Source organism: Gouania willdenowi, chromosome 11, assembly GCF_900634775.1.
Source record: "Gouania willdenowi chromosome 11, fGouWil2.1, whole genome shotgun sequence".
NCBI classification, from domain to species: Eukaryota; Metazoa; Chordata; class Actinopteri; order Blenniiformes; family Gobiesocidae; genus Gouania; species Gouania willdenowi.
The window spans coordinates 10,211,580-10,236,066 of record NC_041054.1 but is presented as its reverse complement, the minus strand read 5'-3'; the positions used below and the strand labels follow the sequence as shown (position 1 = coordinate 10,236,066).

The 24,487-nt window shown below is 37.7% G+C and overlaps 2 protein-coding genes across 10 annotated transcripts in view; both read left to right on the top strand.

Moving 5' to 3' along the window:
• The first annotated feature begins 108 nt into the window (after nt 1-108).
• On the top strand, nt 109-10,642 carry vps72a (vacuolar protein sorting 72 homolog a). Of its 2 annotated transcripts, XM_028461190.1 has the most exons (7): nt 109-501; nt 5,313-5,465; nt 6,199-6,319; nt 6,399-6,575; nt 7,985-8,129; nt 8,237-8,266; nt 8,350-10,642. In XM_028461190.1, exons 1-7 carry the CDS (start codon nt 385-387, stop codon nt 8,738-8,740), a joined length of 1,134 nt encoding a protein of 377 aa, XP_028316991.1. In that variant the 5' UTR covers nt 109-384; the 3' UTR covers nt 8,741-10,642. The 2 variants fall into 2 exon arrangements, with proteins under 2 accessions (XP_028316991.1, XP_028316992.1); XM_028461191.1 differs by lacking the exon at nt 8,237-8,266 and having other exon boundaries at nt 8,350-10,639.
• A 5,268-nt stretch (nt 10,643-15,910) lies between these two features.
• LOC114471999 (ras/Rap GTPase-activating protein SynGAP-like) overlaps nt 15,911-24,487 on the top strand; it is a 75,339-nt gene continuing 66,762 nt past the window's right edge. For 7 of the 8 annotated variants that reach the window (XM_028461024.1, XM_028461023.1, XM_028461021.1 and 4 more), the window contains exons 1-2: nt 15,911-16,877; nt 21,364-21,467. In XM_028461024.1, coding sequence (XP_028316825.1) covers nt 21,368-21,467 — 100 coding nt within the window. In that variant the 5' untranslated portion in view covers nt 15,911-16,877; nt 21,364-21,367. The remainder of the gene's footprint in view (nt 16,878-21,363; nt 21,468-24,487) is intronic. The other variant, XM_028461026.1, reaches the window with a different exon arrangement.

The following is a 24,487-nucleotide window of genomic DNA, read 5'->3' as shown; positions in this document are numbered from 1 at the left end:
TATCTAAATATTATTTGCTAACGGAATGCACAACTCATGTTGTATATAAAATTAAATAAATTAATAATAATAATAATCGACCCGGAAGTACATTTGCTGTCCACCACCTGAGGTCATCAACAGTGCACGAGCAGAGCGTTAGCTTCGTGCGTAAACAATAGCTTTCTCATAAAGCTTTCTACTCTAAATAAATACTCAGTTATCTATCTTACACTTTAGCTGGAGTCAAAACTACCTACGTGTTTAGTAAACATGATCAGCAGCAAACCTTAAAGTTAGCGAACCGAGCATCGACAAGGAAAGTTCGCCGGTTAGCATACCGGCTAACGTAGAGCTAACAGAGGGGCTGCTTAGCATTTAGCATTGTGTTTGAAAGTTTCTGCCATGAGTTTGGCGGATACCCGTGAACCCAGAAAGACTGCGGGAAACCGCATGTCTAAACTCCTGGATGCTGAAGAGGAGGACGAGTTTTACAAAACCACTTACGGAGGCTTTAACGACGTGAGTATAAAAACTGGACAACAATGATTTAGCCTGGGAGTTAGCACCTAGCTAGGTTTAGCAGTAACTGAGTAAACACATCTTTTTATATACTTTAATGTTGTAATAATTCAAATGTAACAAATGAACTCGTAGCTGTTTAATCTTTGCAGCGATTGATGATAGTTGTTATTGTAGCAGTACAGTGCACTACATAAAAACGTGTCATTATTGTCAAGCTTTATTAATAACTTGGTTAGATTTACGGGATCACATGTAATATTTTTATTTCTTTAAGATGGAAGCTGGCATCTCATTTCTTTATAGTCAGTTTGTTTTTTGAGTTTTGTATTTGATCGTTCTTCAGATGTGAGGACTTGTAAATTTAAGGCAGTGGCTATCCGTACGGTTGCCGTATCAAAATACCGACATTCTGTCCGTATGCAGCGCCCCTATTTGGCCAGTTGTGTTCACATGACTTAGATTAACCCTTACCCTAAACCTAACGCTAAAAATTGTTCCGATATTGAGTTATAACCTAATCCTAACCTTAAAACGCTACGTACTTGTACTTAAGTAACTGTACAAATAGCACTGGGGTTGTCCGTACGGCAACCGTACAAATAGACGCTTGAAAAAAAAAGCTGGTTTTTAAATCATGCTAATTATAATAATGAATGCAATAATAATCAATTATGTATATTAAAAATAAGAAACAAATAATAGTAAATACATTATAATATTAAGTGTTTAAAATAGAACAAAAGTACAGAGAACAATTATAATGCAATAAATGTGTGCTGCTCTTCCCCCTCCCCTCCCTATGGTTTGTTTTGTTGTAATTTGTATACATGTGTATGTATTGTTCATTTTGCATAAATTCATTAAAATATATAAAATAAAAAACAAAACAAATAGACACTTTGCTATCAGTACATACTACGTGTCAATAGACCGGCAGTCTATCCGTACGCAGCCCCCCCTCATTGACCAGTTTAGGTCACGTGATAGGTGCACCACGTGACTTAAAGTTCTGTCAGTTTTATTTTAGCTCATATATTTTTTTAACTACCCATCTAACCCTTTTATTTTAGCCCTAACCTAATAAAACCCTAAAATATTTATTTTTTCATGTACTGTATGTGTTTTTAAAGGTGGAATTTGCTGTGTTAACTATGTTAAAATGAAAAAATATGTATGTCAAAAGTGGGATTTGAACCCACGGCAGAAGAAGGACGTATTCTTGAGACATGCACCTTAGACCACTCAGCCATCCTGACACGGTGATAACACAGGCACAATACGCTTATGTAGAAAAGGTCCGGCAACGTCACCTTTTGTACGGAAATACTACTGGTATATAGATAAGTATTATGCACTAGGAGACACTTCCTAAATTTAATGAGTATTAATACTAAACTTGAGCCTTTTCTTTATGTATGTGTATTGAGTTGTGACTGTAAACTGGTTTTATGTAAATTCCCAATTTGAATGCCATTTACACAATTTATTCACATGGAATATTTATAGAACACAATTTTATAAATCTATCTACATTTTCTATTAAAACATATTCACCCCCCACACAACTTTTTTTTTTTATATGAGTGATGGTTTTTAAAATAACTGAATACCAAACTGTGGCTGCCTACTCTAAAAAATTGTGATAAACCGGATCATTTTTAAAATGTTCTTATTATTGTCTGATCATCATATCTGGCAATGTATTGCAGAGGCTGCTAAGCACAGACATAAAATGCTGATATTTTCAAACCTGGACTAATACCATGTTCACTGCGATGGAGAAGGTTAGAATTTGTGAGAATAATGAATTTGGTGACAAAAGGGTCAATTAATTAAAACACATGTTTGCATCATATTGAAGAGGTACGTTTGTTATCCTGTTGTATAATAATATCACCTCTAGTCTGACGCATCAGCATGAACTAGAAATTAATAAAGACGTACTGAATCCAAACATGTTGGTTGGACCAGATTTAGAGTCGCTGCCATTAGAATCATAACACCTATTGGAAGAAATGGTGACATTAATAAAAAGGAATTCCTTAAAGCTAGGGTGGGGGGCTACATTCAAAATCATGCTAGCTTTTAAAAATCGCCTACCCTACCTTTAAACAGCATAAATAAAATGGAATCTCAATCAAACATAATATTTAACATATTGATCAAAAATCTCTGTCAACTTCATTGTGAAGACAGACAGAATATAAGCTCAGATCAGCTTCTCCTGTTTCACACACTTACAGAAAACGAAGGCCCACACTCAACTGTGTTAAAACATGCACATATTTTGATATGGCGGCCAACTCATTTTAATGACTTATATAATAAGATGTTAATTTATTTAGTTTGATTAACAGTTTTACAGGCTGATATTATATAAAAAGCTGCTTGTTCAGGGATCAACAAGTGTGTAGGGGGTTTCTGATGAGCTGTGATTTTGTGTTTTTTTGTTTGTTTGTCTTCAAATCTACTTTAATTCAATTCAAATTCAAATTTGCTGATGCAAAATGCCACACAGGCACATTTATTATCAAACAGCTGAAGAAAATGTGACACTTTTGTTTTTTTCATCTATAAAGGACAGCATGTTTGAGTGAGTTCTTTAACTCATTCAGTGCCAGCCGTGTTAGAGCATTTTGACTGATTTTTAAAGACCCACACAATATTTTGCACCATGACAGTCTGAAACCTGAGACCAGATTCTGAAAGATTAAAGTCTCTACTTTCATAAAAAAAAAAAGAAAATCATTTGTTTGTAGCTTGTTTCGTTCTTCCATAATCAGCAGTTGAATAGAGCAAGTTTTACACAAATCGCCAGTTTCAGAGCAAAAAGCTGAGAAAATAGGCTTTTTCTAAAAAAAAAATGTCAGTGACTTTGAAGCAATTTGTTTTTGCTTTATTGAAAACAATAACATCTGAACATTGGTTTCCTTCTAAAAAACAAAACAAAACAACACTGAGACAAGATTTTTGATGGCAAAATTCTTATTATTTTGCTATCGAGATCACAGTTTAATGTTTTGCTTACTGTATTTTGTATCTGCTCCCCCCGTCAATCACACAGACGTCACTTCCTCTTCCTCCCGACACACAGAGATGACCCGTTTGGCCTGGTTAGTTGATGGTTTTATCTCACGATGGCATTATCAATAATCTACTCAGGTCCACACATGTTCTGTGTTAGTATGTGGTGCTGTGAGCTGCTGGATACTTCACAATATCACTTCATAGCGCCATAATCTCCCTCGTCCCTGCTTCTCCCTCTTTAGCTAATGGTAGCATCAGTGGCTAATCTCACATCTAAAGGTGCGCTGCTGCCACATGTAGGGCACCACTTGGTCACTACATCAACAGAGAAGACATTTATTCACTGTAGAACTCCGTCACAGTGTATCCTAGCAACTTCCATGAAAAAACGCAATTGACGTAATATTACGTCATTGGCACTGAGTGAGTTAATGTGTCACGTTTAGGGTTAGGACGCACTCAGAAATCCATTTTACTGTGCTTTTTATCACTGTTCTGAGAAGTAGCAAAAGCAGCGACTCTTAAAACAAGTATTTCAAAACAAAATAAGCTATAAATTTATATATACGTATATAGTACGGGTGGGTGATATGGGAAAAATATCTTATCACGATTTTTTCACGATTTTTTTCATTCAAATCATTTAGACTTTTTTAAAGTTATTTACCAATAAAACAAACCAAATCACCTACTTAAAATCATCTCCCTAAATGGAAAAAAGGAATAAAAGATCATGCTTTTTTCAGGGCAGCTCTGGCAGCTACAACAGCAGATCTCTGCTACAGCACAGCGACAGATTTAGTTATAGAAGAGAAACACATGCTGTGTTTTCTCAAACAGATTTTAGTGCTTCAACACTCAGAACTGATAAAGTTTTACAGGACAGACAGACATCTGCACTGAGCCTCTTACAGAGGCAAAAGCAGCGACTTACAGAGGCTCAGTGCAACACGGAGGAAGCAGCACAGCTAACTCTGTGTGTCCATGCACTGGGGGGGAGGGGGAGTACTTCTGCCCCATTTAAGTGCTTAACAATCTGTAATTTCTGTTATGCTGACTAGCAAATGGTGTGATTTGGCAGAGAGAAAAAAACCATTGGACGTTCTGTGTATGGACCACAGACATATGACACAGACACGGCACCGCAATGGTTAAAATATGAACTGCAGACGGTTCTACGATCTCCGTGATTTGGGAGATTGTCGTCATGTTGTAATCCTTAACAATCTAATATCGTCAGATCGCACACCCTTATGATATAGGCTATATCTTAATGTTCTTTGTCGCCAAAATAGAAAACTCGATATAGCTTGAATCTCGATATATTGCCCAGCCCTAATACAGAGTAGCCAGTATTAGTGCACAGAGTGACAAGATGCACCACCTCAGATATTTTTACTTGAGAGTTTAAGTATAGAAAACAGTTGTTTGATATTTGTGTGTGAATAGTTAATTTGAAAAATAATAAGTAAAAAATAGTAAAAAATAAATAAATAAAAAAATATATATATATTTACTAATAATTTATATTTTACTAAATATATATATATATATATATATATATATATATATATTAACCAATCACTAGACACTTCAGGTGACCCCGAGGTTACCTCTGGTGTAGAGTATTAATGTCAATATGAAGTGTAAGGATTAGATTATAGTATTTTCTTAGCTGTTCAAAAGTCTGATTTAAATCTAATGACACTTTTGTGTCTTGTGTTTCATTCCCGATTGTCTCAAAGTCTTGTGAGATAATTGTGGTGATATTGTGGTTTCAGGAATCTGGAGATGATGAGTATCACGGAGAACACTCTGACACAGAGGACGAAGTGGACAGTGACTTTGACATTGATGAGGGGGACGAGCCTGACAGTGATCAGGAGGAGGACGCGCCCCGCAGGAAAGGTCGTGTCGTCACCAAAGCTTACAAGGTATTTGTTCCCTCATTTCTCCCAAAATAAGAATATTCATTAGCAACCCCGAGGCAAAGCATGACATGGTTCTCCTCACTTTTCAGCATGAACAAATGAGCTGTCACTTTCCAAATATCAAACATTAGCTTCCAGCTTTCCTCGTTCTCCATTCATTCCCCATGTTATATTTTAGGACTCAAAACGCCCTTCACTTTGTTGTTGTTCTTTTTTTTGTTGTCGTGTACACTAGTTAAAATGTCTACTCTGTTATTCGTGAACTAATCGGGCTGAAATTTGGTAGCTATAATCGATGGGTGTGTATGCGATTTTTGATTTGGGGCCCAGGTGGGGCCCCAAAAGAAAAAAAACGATAGGCGATTTGTCATTTATTTGCCAGTCAGTTATTACGACGGTTGGTGGTACCAAATCATTGGCACATACCAATATATAAATCTAGCCCATTACCCTGTACGTGTCACGGGGGCTCCCGGGGGGCCCCATTTTCTAAATGACTACTCCTTCGTTAGTTCTTGTTAGATCAGAATACAGTTTGGTATGAATACTCTATATGATGAGACGCTTGGAGCCCTTTTTCTGAAATGGGGCCTGGGGGCCCACCCCCTATTTCTGGTATTTTCCAAATTTATGATAACATAGTCGTGTGATATATTGTTTCAAAGTAAATGAAAAGGTTTAAAAGAACTGAAAACTTGTGCATCAAAGCCTTACAACTGCTGTCTGTCAATCTCAGGAACCCATTAAAGTAGTCAAACCCAAACCCAAAAAACCCCACGAGGAACACAAGAAGACAGAGAAAACCAAAGTAGAGCTTAAACGAAGGATTCCACAAGAATTTCAAGATTTTGCAGAGAGTAAGTGCCGCTTTTACACATTATCTACACAATTATTTCGTTAAACTAATCCAACATGAATTAATATTTTCTTCTGTAGCTCGGAAGTCTGTAAGGAAGTCCACCAGTGAACATACCAGAAAGACTAACCTACGATTACAAGAGCGACAGGATGCTCCTCGGAGACGCAGAGGGGCTCATCGGGATCGACCTTTGACCCAGGAAGAACTGCTGGCAGAGGCTAAAATAACAGCTGAGCTCAACATCAGGTCTCTTGGTAAGAAGTTGCTTCAACTTGTTCATCTGCAAAAATGGACAATTAACAAGTCTTCCTAAGTGATATACACAGATGTTTCAGTTCAGGGTTGGGGTCAATTACATTTTTTCAATTACAATTAGGTCTTCAATTATCTATGTTCAATTACAATTCAATAACGATTACGTTGACCTGCATTTTTTCCAATTACAATTAAAATCACAATTATTTTCCCCCTGAAAATCAATTTCAATTACATTCTCAATTACTAAAGTTTGAAATTAATTAATCACAATTACTGAGCATTTAACAAACATCTATGAACATTTAACTTCATAAAATGTAACATTCCTCTTGTGTTAGCTTCCTGTTAGCATCTCTTATGATAATCGGCGGGTTTTGACCCATGTCTTAAATCAGCTGTAAAATACACTAACAAATATTTTCTATCATCCAATTTGTTTTTCATATCTTGGTTACCTTGTTAGACTTCTTTATCCATAAAATATTAGTATTAATGTCTTTGGTGTGGGCGTCTGGGCATTTTTTTCAGTCAGCATACCCATCAATTTCAATTTAAGGAAAAAAAAAGTTAAAATGATACTTAAGACAACTGAAAGGTAGTGGGAAAACTTAATACAAGAACATAAGGTGTCATTAAGTATCGTTGGCTAAATTATGACACCTTTGGAGCTATGTTGGCATTTTTTGGGTTAGGTTGAGGGATCGAGTGAGGTCAGGTAGGGTTAGGGTTAAAGTTAGAGATAGTGTAACGAACAACACTAAATGACAGCCTTCATGACTTCTTATTCATGCTAATGACAGGTGTCATGTCAATTATTAAAATATGTTATTTTAATAAATGTTAACTACATATGTGTAAGCCATAGAACTCTAACGTGGTTTCCTCGTTTTGTGTTTAATTAAATTGTAGTTGTTTTTTTTTAGAGAATTTCCATGCTAATTACAATTACAAAGTCAATTATCTGAATTCAATTAAAATTCAATTATGATTACAACAGCAACGGATATTTTCAATTACAGTTACAATTATAATTACTCCACAATTGTAATTCGTTATCAATTATGCAATTTTCTTTTCTCTCTCTTCTTTCAATTATATTATATCTATTTTGTATATATATGTTTATATTTATAGTTCCTTTCCCCCACATATTTCTCTATTATTAATTTGTTATTGTCTCCTTCCCTCACCCTCTAATAGCCCACTACCATTATTATAATTATTATAATATCACACCCACACACACACACCCACACACACAAAACACTTTTTTCTGTAATTGTCTCTGTCTTTGTGTTGTATGTGGCGCAAAAAAAAAGTAAATTACGTGACTACAATTATAATTGACCCCAACCAAAGTGTGGCCAGTAAAACTCCAAATGATTATTATTTTTTGCACCTATAGAAAACTACGAGCGCCTGGAGGCAGACAAGAAGAAACAGGTTCATAAGAAGCGGCGTTTTGAGGGACCAACCATCCGTTACCACTCGGTTCTCATGCCACTCGTCTCACACTCGATGCTAAAAGAAGAAAACGTAGACGTTGAAGGGTAAGCACACTGTGGACAGATGCACTGCTAACCTCACTGTGGACGTCTCAGTCTGCACACAACAAGCGCCCAAGCACTTAATCCTTTTTTTGTGGTATTTTTTTCAGCACTGCTCTGAGAGGTTGTTTAAAAAAAACGTAATGAAATCAAATTTCATCTAAATCATAAGTGGTATAATGCTTGAGTGAGTAAAATCTTCTTATTGTAATTGTTTTCAAAGGTTGGATCAGGACGTTCCTCAAACTGCGGTGCAAAACCCAGCCACTCCGTCCCAGCAGCCCGTTGGAGGTCTGTGCTCCCGCACTTACATCACATTCAGTGATGACGAAGCCTTCGAGGTGGCGTTCCCGCCCAGCGCCCAGTCCAGCCCTCAGCTGCCCGTGCAGGAGGTTTGTCCCGTCACCCACAAGGCAGCGCTATACAGAGACCCGGTCACAGACATACCATACGCCAACACACGCGCCTTTCGCATTATCCGAGAAGCGTACCGCAAATACGTGGCCGCTCATGGATTCCCAAACACTTCAGGAGGGTCGACGGGACTCGATTCGTCAGCAGCAAAGGGAGCCCGCCAGAAATTTGCAGTCAAACAGGGGGGCGTGGCCACATAGACGAGTCCATTGTAATGGAGGTCATTTCAAAGAACTCGTATCACTCAAAGCCTCCACTGCTGCCATTTATTTAGGAAAAGTGCATTTGTTCTTCAGCAGGATTCTACACACAAACACTTTGGGACATTACTATTGCAGTTATGGTCCAATTAACCACCTTTTGTGAAGTTGTTTTTCTGCATTGTTTACAAACATGGACACAGCCCAGTTGGTTTTTCATCACTTTTCTTCTACACAATTTTCTGTGTGTGGAAGTTTCACAAAGTTACAACCCCCAGAATATGTTGAAATCCCTAATCCTTAATTATTATTATTTTTTTTTTTTTTTCACAAGTCGCTGTTCTTGTTCTTAAAAAATAAACAGATCAAGTTTTTAATCATTTTTCTTTCTCCTTTCTTTTAATATCACAGATAAAGCTCACACACACAAACTGAGCCAAACCTTATGAATCTAATTCTGTAAGTTAATAAATCCCATAATGCTTTGCTCTGTAATTATGGCTGTTTGTCAAATGTGTACGCGATTCCATTTTTGGCCCTATTCAGCCCACTGTCGTCCCTTTTTTCAAAGTCTTTAGATTTATTTTGGAAAACGGTTTTCTCTTGTTTTCTTAACATTTTCAAACTGCTGAGCTGCTCGGTGACACGATGCCTGTGTTTATCCAACCTCACTGCTGCTAATATGAATTAAAAGAAATAATTTAGCATCTTTTGTCGTGCAAAACAATGTCCCACATGGGGTTACCTCCATCAGTAGGTTTAATTAATCAGCCCAATTTCTACAATTATTGAAGTGTTGATGTTTATGTTTATTTGTATGGATCCCCATTATCCACAGCGAAAGCTGCTGCTATTCTTCCTGGGGTCTGTAGGTGTAATATAAAAACACGACCTGGTGTTTCTTAGGCATTATAAAAACATAATTAAATCACAATAAAAACCATTAAATCACAATAAAAACCATTAAATCACAAAGGTACAGACTTCACTCTGGAACAGCTTTGAAATAATGTCTAACCTAAGTTTTTATGGAGTGATTTAATCAACAGATTTAACTTTTTCAGAACAATTTTGAATCTAAAATGGTTTTCCACTTTTCTAAGCTTGTTGTGAAGTTGTCATGTATTCATAATAAAAACCCCTATAACCTGAGGTTTACCACAGTGATGCTTATCTGATCTCTTTTCGGAGGTTTTCTTTTCTATTTTTATTCTGTGAACGCTCATCGAGCAGCAAGGTCACAGCTGCAGGGTGTCCAGCTAACTGACTCGTATAAAGACCCTGAGGCGAACCAAAAATAAAACACATTTTCCTGATTTAAATGTCAACAAGAGATGAAGTAAATATAAATTCCCCTCTTTCCATATTTCCAGCTGTTAACTGTGACCTGTGCTTCGTTCTCTTCACAAAATCCCACAACAGAAGTAGAAACGCTTTACACCATGACTGTTTGGAGTTAATTGAGCGTTTAGCTTTTGTGTAACATTTTTGACATTTTCAGTCCAGCCAGGTTCAGCAAGGATAAGGACAACCAAACAAAGCCGACCTTGAAACTATTTGGTTTTTCACGTCCTGCTTCCCTCCGCTGTCTGTAAAAGCACCTGATTTCTAAAGGATCACAAAGTGTTCCAGTGATGACATAATGTAGAGCTTCTCGTAAAAACAATCTGTCGTACGAGACATTTTTGATGCTGCAGCTGAACTCAGCCACTGTGCTCTTCTTAACTCATGTGAAAAACCGGTTTATTCTAAAGAAAATGGTTTGTTTTTTCATAACAAAGCAGAGGCTTGGCTACTGTAACAAACCATAAATCGTTTAAGATGGATGTAGAATGTTCTATTTCAGTCACAAGTTTACACTGTAATGTACGGTAATCCTGGAGTAAAAATAGACAACCTGCATAGTGTCAGTATTATTAAACCTGTATGGGAAGCTCAGAAAACAGATCATTTATTGTAGCTTGCTTGCTTTCTTTCTTTCTTTCTTTCTTTCTTTCTTTCTTTCTTTCTTTCACTCTTTCACTCTTTCACTCTTTCTCTCTTTCTCTCTTTCTCTCTTTCTCTTTCTTTCTTTCTTTCTTTCTTTCTTTCTTTCTTTCTTTCTTTCTTTCTTTCTTTCTCTTTCACTCTTTCTTTCTTTCACGTTTACACGTTTAACCTGTTTTTTCTTTCTTTCGTTCTTTCTTTCTTTCTTTCTTTCTTTCTTTCGTTCTTTCTTGTTTCATCTGTTTTTTGTCTTTCTTTCTTTCACATTTACACATTTAACCTTTAATTTTTTTCTTTCACTCTTTCTTTTTTCACATGTACACGTTTAACCTGTTTTTTTTTCTTTCCTTTTTTCTTTCTTGTTTCATCTGTTTTTTCTGTCTTTCTTTCACTTCCTTTTACTTGTTATTAACGTGTGTTCCTCTTTCTTTCTTTCTGCAACATGAATGTGTACACAGAAGGTTTCTGGCACAGCTCACTCACACGTTCACTGTAGTATCATTGAGAATAAATATGCACTTTACTGACCTTTTATGCTGAAGTTGACAACAACAGGACAAAGAGGATTGAATACTTGACACCAATCAGCCTCGTTGGATCAGAAACAGAAAATGAACACAAACTGCAAAACCCTGTGCGGATTAAAACAAACTATAGAAGCTTCTTTATATAAGCATGCATGCATAAAGACGTTTTAGCATATTGACAAAGTTTCATCTACAAACACTAGAAACACATTTACATGAATAAATAAACATTAAAATAAAACCACTGGTAGGTGTAGTGAAGCATGGCTGGAAACATTAATGTGCTGAAAACAAGGAAAAGTGCTAAGTGTTTAACTACAGCCACTTTTAGTCAGAAAAACAAACCATGACCAAAACCTGGGAAAATATTCAAATGAACAAATCTATTAAAAAATAAATAAATAAACGATTAAATGACAAACAAAAAAATTCACACTTTTAACCTGTTTCCACGTTCTCAACAAATATCTGCAAAAAAAAAAAAGACTATCACAGCGGGGGCCACAAAACTGTGATTGTATCTGATCGAAGGGCCACATTATTAACATTCATTTCAGAATTCATAATAATGAGCAATCTGAGCATTAATACAGAGGGAAAAAGGCTTTTTTTAATCTTTTTTTTTGTCTTTAGTTTTTATGTTTTTGTCAGCTTTGTCATTTTGTGCATTTTTGGAGTCATGTGTGTTTTTGTGTGTATTTCTCTGTCATTTTTGTGTACTTTACACAAAAGTGTTTTGAGAGTTATTTTGTCTATTATGTTGGGCTTCATATTCCTTCCAACTTCTTGAATTACAATTTTGGGGGATTTGCTTTGGGGGCCGCAGAAAATTAGAGTAAGGGCCACATATGGTCCCCGGGCCACCAGGTTCCCATGTCTGCTCTACTGCATAAACACATCCTCTTCAAAACAAAAATTTTAACTGGTCTATCACAAATAATTAAACAGTTGTAGAAGAAGTTAATATCGGTGCTGTTTAACAAGCTCACTGTATCACCATATATTACCTACATTATAATTATATATTGATTATATTATACTACAAATTTAAAAACACCATAAACATAAACACCAATCTGTACACTCACAACTCATACACACATCATGCATACGCGCATTCAGTGCATAAAGAGAGCTGTGTGTGTGTGTAATCAATAATTCTTTACTGATGTTCTGGTGTGATCGCCTACAAAGCCACGGGGATCAATAGATGCTATAGATTTCAAAGTGCCGTTATGTTGTCACTTCACACTGAAATCCACTGCAAAAACCTGCAAGAAAATGGTTGTTCTTCTCATGCCTCTGGGTTGTGTATTTTCTTAGTGTTGGAAAGCCAACACTGCCCACACGCTGCCACTTGCTTAGGTGAATAATAAAAAAAACACCAAGAAAACTAGCACATTAAATTAAAAATAACAAGTTTTCCCTCAAAGCTGAGAATGATGCATTCAGTGTCAGGCCCGAGCCAACGTCTCTGGTGGATGGATGCAGCTGAAATATTTAGCCAGCAGTGTTTCTTTTTTCTTTAATTTAAGACTTAAAAAGCCTCGGAGCGCTTCTTATATTCTGTGCAACAACAGGACAGAGCTGCTTTGTCTCCAACATATACTGCTCAGTGCATATGGTACTAATTGAACAGTTTTCAGAATAGGAAGAGAGGAAACGGCATCATCACTCGTTCTAATGTGGTAGTTTCCATGGAGACGAGTGTAGGTGGTGTGCTGTGCTGTACTCTGTGGTGTACTCCTTCCCCTCTTCTGTTGCCCACCCTCTCTGCTTTCCATCTGCAACATCCGCACAACTTTCATTCCTTCGTATTTTACTCAAATCTTCTTACCCTTTGCTCATTTTTCAAAGACCCATCGATTATTCTCACATGTAAAAACCAAATTAAAACTTCAATTAAAAGCAAATGTTCACATTCCAATACGTCTACCCACACGCACACACAATCATTGAATTTCCCCTTGTGGAATTACGGTATTCCTACTGTCACAGTCACACTTTACGTTTTTGTCGCTCAAAGCTCCTGCTGGCGATATCTATCCATGAATGTGTTTTCATGCCGACAGCCTGTGTTCATGTTTGGCTTTTGTCAAACCATCTCTTTTTGCAGATCTGCTATTCTTTTATCAGTTTCCATGGAAATGCGTGTGAGTGTGTATACACGTGAGCGAGGATTGGGAGTAACATTGTAAGGAAGTGTTGTGAGATTTCTTTGTCTGACCGAACTTCATGTAAAATAAATTCGACACAGATGCAACAGGTTTGGAATTCTTTCCATTTTGTTTTTATCTAGTCAAACATGCTGTCTTATTTAAAACTCCACCAATTGTCCGCCACTTGTATATAGAAACAGAACTGGGTTACAGTTCTTTGTTTTTGATTTACATAACACTGTCTTTATTTGGAGCCTGTAAAATGGTGCGTGACACTAACAAACAAATCATCTTTACATAACACGTTTGCATCATGTAAGTAGACCTTTTGATCTCCCTCCCAACACACACACACACACACACGCGCGTGCACACACAGTTGAGTCCTATATGAATAGTTTTATTGTAAGCATTTATTTACAGTTACCACCATATAATCTCATTACAAAGCATTATCATTTAAACAAGCCACCGGTGGCACAGTGAGTACTGAATCTAATTTTTGGGGGTGTTTATTGTTTTCTTGTCTGTTCAAATCATTAGAAACCACCTCATCCTTATCAAGTCGATTGTGTGAATAAGGATCCTCTGCCACATGTGGATAACTAGATCTGTAGCCCATTTAACGACGTGTTCCTGATGTTTGGTGTTTTTCACTCACGTTTGTTTCATTTTTTTTTGACTGTTAGCAGGATTACGTCAAAACTACTTCACAGATTTTGACAAAATTTTAACTAAAGCTAGACTTCACACCAGGAGTGTCAAACTCATTTTAGTTCAGGGGCCAAATTGCGGAGCAGTTTGAAAATTAAATGGGCCACACACACTGGCGGCTGGTGGATTGTTCTCGGGGGGGGGGCAGTTATAGAAATGCTTTCAAACTTACCACATTTATTTCCACAGAACCCATAAACAAGCAAGAACAAATGTAGTATATGCCAGTGGTTATCAACATTTTTTGGCTCAAGTACCCGTTTCTCTCATTTCTGAATCTAAGTACCCCCTTATGTCCAACTACAACATTTTGCTCAGAATACTGAAAAAAAAACAACTATAAATCATGTTGATGGAATGAATGAGTGATAAAACACATCTTAAATAATCTCATTTTGTAAATAAGTGGAAAGAAACAGTATTTAGTGATTCGTGAATAGATTTATTTCTATTATTTTGAGAAACTCTGGTATTTACAATAGAGTGTGTGTGTGTGTGTCAGGGTTATTATACTTCTTGAAATTTAATTTCTTTAGTTTAACAAGTAATTATGAACACATTCAAGATTTGAAATCATCAAATGTAGGTTGTTCATGTTTCTTCACCTTTTCTGAAAAGTGCTTTAAATGGGTCCTACCTGTCTTTATCCATGCTGGGTCAGCAGGTAGGTAGAGAAAGCAGAATTATTTAATTTCTCTTTCTTCATTTTGCTTCTCCTTCTAACGTCCCACGGCTTCACCTGTCAAATCCACTTTATGACAGACCACTGTGACGTCATCCCCTCCCATGGCGGGAGCTGCAGAGTGTTTCTGGGCGCCGGAAGCTGCGCCCCACAGTCACTCCATTGACTCATATTGAAGAGGAGTTACTGCACATGTACAACTTTGAATAAGAATGGACGGTAAAGATTTTTGCGCCCCAAGGAGGAAACACGTCACCAATCAGACACAGATGAATGAAACAACTTTACACATCAATATCTATAGAATATTTATTCTGATTATCTAAATGCAGATATAACTTTGTTTTGCAATATTTTTAATTCATTAATAATTTTATTATTCTTACTCAAACTAACGTGCTGAGTGATGGGGCGGCGCCCTTGTGCTCTGTATTGGCCAGCCGCCACTGGTTAAGATGCTACGTACTTGTACTTCTGTTTGCAATTAACACATAGATTCCTAAACTAAGTTACGGACATGCAACGTATTTATGAATTGTTGTGATATTCATACGTAGCGCCCCTCATTGGCCAGCACTTCTGTTTGCTATTAATATGTAGATTTCTAAACTACGTTACGGACTAACTAACCCTAACACAAACTGTAACCCTAACCCTAAACTATGTTACGGACTACCTAATTGTAACCCTAACCCTAAACTAAGTGACGGATAACTGACCCTAACCCTAAACTATGTTACGGACTAACTAACCCTAACAGGAGTTGTCCGTACGGCTACATACGGATAGCCATTTTGTTACTTTTAAGTTAAATGGCAAATCTTTCCGAGTGGACCCTGCAATGTGCTCCTGTGCCCCCAGTTGGTACACGTACCCCTGTTTGGGAACCTGATGTAGAGGGAGTTGTGAAAAGACAGAATCTTCAATTTATTGTGATAGTTATTGGTCTTTGCATTGATGTTCAACATTTGGATAATTAAAAAGTAAATGAACTTTGTCGTTCCTGCCACTATGCGTGTGCGTGCGCGCGTGTGATTCAGCAGGGCGGACTCCGCTGATGGTTTCTCCCTCTTCATGTCTCTCACACACGGATCTCCTCCTTCCAGGGAACACAACACACACTTCTCCCATCAGCACCTTTTCTCCTCCTTTCCACACCAACAGATCGCTGGAGCACCAATGACGCCTCGATGATTTTCCATCTCCGGATTATGAATTTCAGGATTACGCGTTGTTTTTTTTTTTCCCACGCGGGATAAACCCGGAGACGCTTTCCAGCACGAGGTAGAAACAAGAAACGTGCACGAATCAGATTGAGTCCAAAATGCTGCTGCATTTCTTTGCCTGTTCCAGCACAGCGGGAGGTTTAGTTTGGATGCGTTTTTGGGTTTAGTGCGCGCAATGTGCATCAGATCAGCTCAGACGCATCATCACCTCCAGCCTTATTTACTACACTGATCGCGCTATGGACTCTATATGATTGGCTCTCTTTTGGTTTTTAAATGTGAATAAAAACGCACGGATCGTGTCTGTGAGTGGTTCCCATCATCCCCAGTGGAGGAAAGGCACCGCGGGATCGATCACGAAGATGAGCAAAGCTTTTCCCGCAGAAGATCAAGGAATCTGCTTTGAAATCACACCTGAGTTCCTGGTTTGCACCAGGGTTGGAGCTGAGGATGAGGAGCAGAGCAGAGCAGAGCAGCTGCTGAGGGCAGAGCTTTATTGGCTTCACTGATGGAATGAAGGTGTGTGTTTTTGGTTTTTTTTTGTTTTTACTCCAGAAGCTCCCAACCATCCTAAAGCATGCACGGACACACTGCAGCGTTGGTGAGAATCAAGAAGAGGTGCTGCTGCTCACCTTAAAACAAACCAGGAGGTGGCCCACCATCAATGAAGCCCTGCATGCTCTCTGATTTGGAAATCTTCTCTCAGGTTTTCACAAACTGCTTCTCAAGCGAGTAGAATCAGTGGTGGAACATCATCTGTGTTCCAAGTGTCCTGCAGACCCATCAGCATCCACAGATGTGACTAAGACATCATTTCTTCACCAGGAAGTCCCGTTATACCGGGTAAGTGATGTAGTCCACAACTCACCTGGTTTCAACTTCTGCTTCCTGGTTTCAAACATCTTTTTTAAAGGACATGTTACTTTGGATTGTAGGTTGTATAGAGCTCTGATGGCTTTGAGAACATTCTAAATTATTAGCTTCATACAAGTGGGGACGTTCGATATTAGTTTTTTTGCTGATATCTGATATGCCGATATACTTCAACGCTGGATTTCCGATATTAACGATACCACCTATTTTTAGGTTGCATTATATATACAGTAACTCCATGGAAATGACAGGATAACCCTACTTTTAATGTGATGTTCCATTGGACGTATTCCACAAATCAACATCATCTGTGCAAAATAAGAATATGTATTCAATTTCAATAACGATAAACGCGCTACAGTTATGGTAAATGTGATCATATATATCTATATATATATAAAACTACATATTGGTTCGTCACTATTGGTGGAAAAACCAATACTGATCCCGACTGATATTTATATTTTATGGCAAATATTGGCCGATAATATCGCCCATCCCTACTTCCAGCTATTTTCTTGGATTAAAACCTTATTTTCAAAACATATATTCTAAAAATGAATGAAAAATGCCAAATTATTCAAATGATGGATTAAGTTTTCTAAATCTATCGAGGTGCCTTCCTGTAATCTAATTCCAAGTGGCTTTTTATATTCTTGACTAGATGAAACTGCAGTATTGAATCACTGCATATTGTATTCAATCTGGACATGCATTTCTTTGAACGACTGCTGTGCAATGCTTCTTTGCTTTTAAAACATCTGTTTACATCAAGTGGCTTAATATTTTTGGCAGGAAAGAAGCCATCCACACTTTGGACACTTGGTTTAATCTCTACAAAGTTGGGTATGAAACCGCTTGTGTCATTGCTACATGCAGGGGTGTGTTCATATAACCACATTTCAATAAGGTGGGACTCAAGAGGATTATCATTTTAGCTCCTGGTCTCTTCAGTGGATTAGTTTGAGGGTGAGTGAGTGCTCACTTGCTCTTTCCTGTAAAAGCTGTTGTTGCTAATTGGTTGTACGGTGCCTACTTTTTACTCATGGCCCGCTGTATTTCAAAGGAAATCCTCATAACTCAAACCCTGCTAGTGCTTTAGCTTTTCGAACATTCGTCAAGTTTAGTGATCCCCAATTAGTATTTAATACAAATGGTTTGATGGTGGATAACTCACAGTTTAGAGAAGCAGAAGGACAAATGCACGCGTTGCCAGATACAACGCATAGATTTCAAACCCAAATGAGTCGATAATTCGCCAAAGCTACCCAGAATTAACCTGTGTTTGAAGGGAGCAACCTCATAGGACTCAAATCAGAAGAATTTTATAACAACTACTACCACTATGGTCCATCTTCCTCTCCATCTGTAGTGTATTCATTAGCTAAGTCTCAGCACCACACAGATTTTGCAGAGGTACTACAGCATTTTGATCATTTTTCGCCTCCCCATCCGAATCCAGAATTTTTTAAAAATGGAAATACTCATCAAACTAATAATCTTTTTTTCAAAATAAATTCACAATGTGGAATTAGCCTCCCATTTAGATTTACTAGTGAATTGAAGGTTAGGTTATTCCTGGGTGCAACTCCCTGTGTAGGAAAAAGCTGTTTTTTTTTTTCCCCCTTTTCTTTATTGCAAACAAATTTACAAACTAGTCAGACAAACACCACACATGTCCAGGATGGACACACTCCTCAAATCAAGAACACAGACGTACTACACGACACAATACGAAAACACAATAAAATAATAACAATAATTTAGAGAGTTGACTCAACCAGGTTCATTAGGTCTTTAGCGAGTTTGGACTTAAGAAGCAGGTGAAGATGGGTGGGGTCTTGAGAAATTTGGCTTTATGAATAAAGAATTTGGTTAACATTTGTAGGAGATTTACCATTAAGTCTAATTGTTTCTATTTTAATGTGATACCAAATGCATTAAAAGTTTTTTTTTCTTAGGTTCGACAGATAATTCATTTCTCTTGATTGACTCACACACAGAAAGCAATTTCTTCTTCAAGCCTTTCACAATAAGAGCCCCGAATATAGGCTATATTACTAGTCATGAGATGACCTTAACTCCCGGGTATTGTTATGACAATATTATTTGGTTTGAGCACCCACTAACTGAATTATTTAAATATCCATAATGAATAATGAGCCATTTTAATTCACAAAAAGATTTGCCCAGATTAATTTATGAACAGAAAAAAGAACCTTTTATAGTCTTTAGGCAAAGTTGACTTTAATATCGACTTGAATATCCATTTTCATACAATGACTCCGTTCTGCCTAGCTTGTCTCCGGGGGGGTTCAGTTTATTTCAGAGAAATGTCAGTTGGATCTTTCTTCATTCATTGCGCTAACGACAGTTTTCCTTCCTGTTTGGTATTTGAATGCTGTGCGTGGCCATCGGCTATATGGTCAAAAATAAACAAAGAAAACAAAATGTGTAGTTGAAAGAGAAGTTTTTCAGCCAATGAAGTGTCTCTGGCTGCACTCAAGATAAGACCAGCTTACTTATCAGCTTGGTTTCCTCACCCCCTCCCTGAAAGGAGACTATCTTAGGACACTTATCTTTTATTAAACTGCTCTGTTAGATTTGCAGAAACTGAAATTCTTGAAGTACGGATGTCGACTTCCCTCCTCGATCTGTTGACAATCTGGACTGCTGTCCCAGCTGTCAGCTGAAGAACTGACTCTCCTCTGACGCCCAGTTTTCTTCTCATAACTCCGTTGTTCTTCAGTCTTAAGCTTTTTATCTCCCCAAAACAATAAGAAATAGTCTTTCTCAGCCCTCAAAATGTGCTCAGCCTCCTGTCATTGAGCTTCATTCTCGCAAGTTTCTTCTTCTTGCCTCAGGCCGGTTTCTTCTGTTTCCGAGCAAACCAGGAGAAAAAGAGCTAAAGTCTTCATATTTTAACCTTGTGCTAAACTCTCCTCTCCTCTAAACTGTCTGCAACAGAAAGCCTCACAATAGTCCTCTGCTCTCCCCTCAGCACAGCCCCCCCACACACACACACAACTCCTCTTGATCTATTCTTATACGCCCCCCCAGAGTTAACCACCCTCTGTGGGCAGCCCATCTAGTTAGGGGCTCTTAAGGCTGTGACTTGGACTTTATAACATGCATATTTTATGAATGGGAACAATGGAAAGGTTCTGGTGTAAAAATAAAGTAACACAGGCGATATTTGCAAGTTGCAACGACTGCATGTTTACAGTTTTCATTTCATAAAAGCATATCCCCTAACGGTACACTAAAAGAATAAATGAATGGTTGTGGTGCATTATCCTGCTCAGCATAAGTAACATTTATATTTGTATTCCTATAAGTAAGGGGTGTCAGACTAATTTCCACTCAGGGGACAAATACAGACCAGTTTGGTTATAAGTGGTTTTAACTTGAGGTGGTAAAAAAGCAATTTCAACATTATTGTGCCTACGTTTTGTCTTCCATATGTACAGGTACATTATATACCAGTCCCTGTGGGATTTTCACTTCAAAATTCCTTGATTTTGGGACATGTTGTTGTGGAATTGAAAGATTGAGAAGAAAAAAAAAAATTCTTTTCACAATTTGCAATAAAAAAGTACTGTAGTCATGTGATAAATGCACAAGCATCTCCAAATATTGTGGAGTTTCATTAAATTTGTAGATTTGGAGGGACTGATATATCTACAGCTGAATTATTTCTGAATTATACTTTCTCCTACTGGCTGAATCGGATGCTCAATAGGGGGCCCCTGGCTTTAAGTTTGATACAAGTGCTATAGGTAATTCAATAAAAGAGTGAAACAAGTTTAAAGCTATCTAAAACATGACTAGGCCACGCACCAATGCTTGAAAATGTAGAGGCGTCTGCCTCTCCTATGTCAAAGTTAAACCTGTTAAATGAAACAAATGAGTGCGTTCAATAAATCCTAATTATTATTAGACATTTTTTGTCATCTAAATATTTACAGGTGGATAATCAAACCTTTTTGTGTAATTAGGTGTCTGGGTTGAGATTAGTTCAAAGCGGTGTGTATTGCACATGTTGCAATGTGCCTTAAGGTGATTACGCTTAAACATACTGATGTGTGTGTGATGTCAGAGCTCATCTATTAACCATAGCTCGCAGCAGAGCTTGAGCTGAGTTTTGACATTTAGCCTCCTGCTCCACAAAGACAAGTTATGATAGTCTGACGATCCAAGAATCTGAAAAATCATGGTTTTTCCCCCACTATTAAACATAATTTCATCTTTTTGCTTTTTTTTCTTCTCCTTATTGTTTGATTTGTTTGAAATGAACCAAACCAAACATACAGTATGACAAATACAGTGACTTTCTCTTTGCTTTTCCTACAGAACAATGTGGCATTCTTATATTTTTTTTCCTTTGTTATTGTTGTGTTTACTTTGCTATTCTGTAACTAAAGAAAATAAAAACCTTGACTTGTGTGTGCCATAGCTGCATGGACACATCTTCAAAGTCGTGGCTGCCCCATCAGAGTCAGTTTGGCTTGGTTGGTCAAGCTGAGGTTTGCTGTGGCGGACCTGGAGTTTTAACCCCAAGTGAGTTGGTTTTGGTCAACAAAAGTCTTCCTTGCCCACACTGTCAGCGTCGCATCATACTGTTTGTCCAGATTCAATCAAAAGGGGTTTTTTATGTTATAAGTGTGTTATAAATGTGCCCTGAAGTCTGTCGTGTCCCTGATGTCAAATGACGTTGTTGTTGTTGTTGTTGCTGTTGCCTGTAGGTGTTGAAAAGTGTTTGCGTACCTGACGTTGGTGGTGGTGTTCTGTTTTCTTTGTCTCTCCAAATGTGTTGTGGTGAGGTTTGATAGCTGCTTGAAGATTTAATAAAAAAAAAAACTCATATGTCTACGCTCCCTCGCTAAAATGAAAGCACATATATTTGCACTCCCCAGAGAAAGACAGAAGAAGGATTTACTGCTAGTTAGCTCTAGCGCTGTTGTTCCATCGTCAATTTCGGGAGCCACAAAGTTGCTGTGTAGTTCATGTGCTTTTAAGTCACTAATTTTTCACAGATATTACACCAGTGTCAGTTAAATAATTGGTGGTGGTTTGATAAAGCTGTGCACAAGCTCCGAACACGTTCCTATGGTAACTAGAGCTCAGTCTCCTTGGCTAGTTTGCTGACGATGTAGAGGAAGATTCCCTTTTTGTACTCGGGTTACTGTTTTTAGCCCTTTGCTCTAAGCTCACACTAGCTAGCAATGCAGAAAACTGCAAGTGACTTTGGTTTCTCAGCGTATTCTGTTCATCCTCCTTGTGATTCATCAGAAATATCTTTAGTGTACGATCGCGGGTTCTTTCCTGTAGCTCCACCCACCCACGCTGCCCGTTCTCCTTAGACCCCATCCGCCCACCTCCTCTCTCCATTCCTGCAGCTCTACCTCTTCAGTGCTCTTCACATTCACTTGATTTTCAGTGTGCTCTCTCTAAACATATCACAACAGCGGCTCAGAGCCAAACACAGCCAGTGTCGCTTCTCTGCAGGTTTTGTGCAACTTTTCTTACCCATCAGCTCAATTATTTCTAATATTACACAGTGAAACGTTTTAAACGTTTCTCTGTACCATAATTTATTCAGACTAGCACATATTAGGTTGTTTTATCCCCTTCATGTTTGCTTTCTGCAGTGAAACCAGCATTTAACAGCTGTTTTGCTTCCTTACTTTGCATTTGAAAGCATCCAGCACTGCAAGACATATTCTATTAAGCATCCAAACTTCTAAATGCCAGCAGTCCGTGTCTTTTTTATGCAGCAATTCTGAAGCCATTTGGAGCGCTGTTCACCACTTCCACAGAGTCAGAGCCGCCAAAGTGCTGCTGCTGGTTTCGTCAGGGCCAAAATGAGTTTAAATTGTGAATTTCAACTGCTGTCAGTCTTGCAGGATGATTGTTTGGACAGCTCAATTGTTAATGAAGGGTCTTAACTTTCTGTGCACATTTTGACTGTCTGGGTTTTGAAGTAGCCCGGACACCTCCTGAATTCATGATGGGGGATGAAACACCTTTGACTCCTCTGTCAGTCTGAGCTCGGAACAAATGTTACGAGAGATATTTTTTGACCTAAAATGTCAATCAACATGAGTGAGTGCACTCACTTGGCTGCGGTGATCCGTCTATGTTTCATTGTTTAAATGCCAATCTGTGGGGAAATATTCATCTCATTCTTCTGCAGCAGAACACAATAAAGAAATAAAAAAATAGGCTTTATCAAAAAGACTCTATCCTGTCTTTTTTAAGAGAGGTTTTAAAAAAAGCATTATTGTCTTTGGTGCACTTAATTTAGACACTTGCTAACTGCTACTTGTATCACATATGAAGTCGGGCTCGTAATCATACCGTAGGTAACAGAAAAAAAATACTATCACAGACACTCAGAGATGATACGGCCGATTTGGGGCTTTTCAAAAAACATTATTTTTCAAAGAAGGTGAGAAAAATGGAATACTTCGAAAACCGTGTGTGAGAATAAAACGGTGTAATATCTCATCTCTTAGTCATGCATGTATTTTTTCATCGTTGTTTTTAGTCGACTTATTATTTTTCAAACAACTTCAGAGTAAATGTTCTGGCAACCATATTTTATTAATTGGTCACAAGGTTATTGAGTGAGGGCGTTCCAACAGCTCCAAAAATAATTAGATATAGCAAATTTATACGATTAAAAATCAAGTACGATACAGTCACCATCCATCACATTATCTTTTCACAAATTGCACAAGTGAAAGCAAAAAGTTTGTTGCAATAGCATTTCTCTTCAAAATTAACTCAATCGATCAGACATTATTGATTTGTTTGGTTTGGAGTTCATGGACAACATTGGTTGTGTTGCTATAATAGCTTCTGAAACGGATGAACTTCCTTCTTGTAATTACGGGTTAGTTGTTGACATGCGTGGTATTTACGAGTTGGAATATGGCAATTACACGATGACATGAATGAGCCGTTGGTCCCAGCAGGACAGAAAGTGATTCACTGGGAACTCATTGTTGTTCAAGGGTTTCAACCAATCTAGCATCTGCTTTTATTTTTCAGTGTAATTTGTTATTATATATGAACAAATGACTCACTATTTAAAAATAGACCTAATTGTGCTATTTAAATAAAAGATAGTCAAGGTCAAATGCTTTTTTTGTGCCAGCTGAGGTTACGAGTTCCAACTGGTAGGCCTACTGGTATAACTAGATAGAATATACAATAAATTACTGAAAAAAAATGCATAAATTGGACTCATCAACCAAGCTTTTTCACTCCTGAAATTGTGATGATTGTTGTAGATTTGTGTGGGTTATGAGTTGGTAGTTTCTAAACTCCAAAGATTTCCTGCAGTGAACTTTAATTGCAAGCTCTTGGTGGTTTAGTTGCATTATTCTCTTTAAAAGTCCACTTGCTACGACTACAATGAGTATAATGGTGGCAAATATGTCTCCCGGCTGCTCTACAAGGACTCAAGCATTATATATGATTTTGTGCAATTAAAATTCACAACAGGTACCCTTTCAGACCATTCTGAAATATTAAGTTGTTCTGGAACAAAATCTTTTTAACTTTGACTTCAG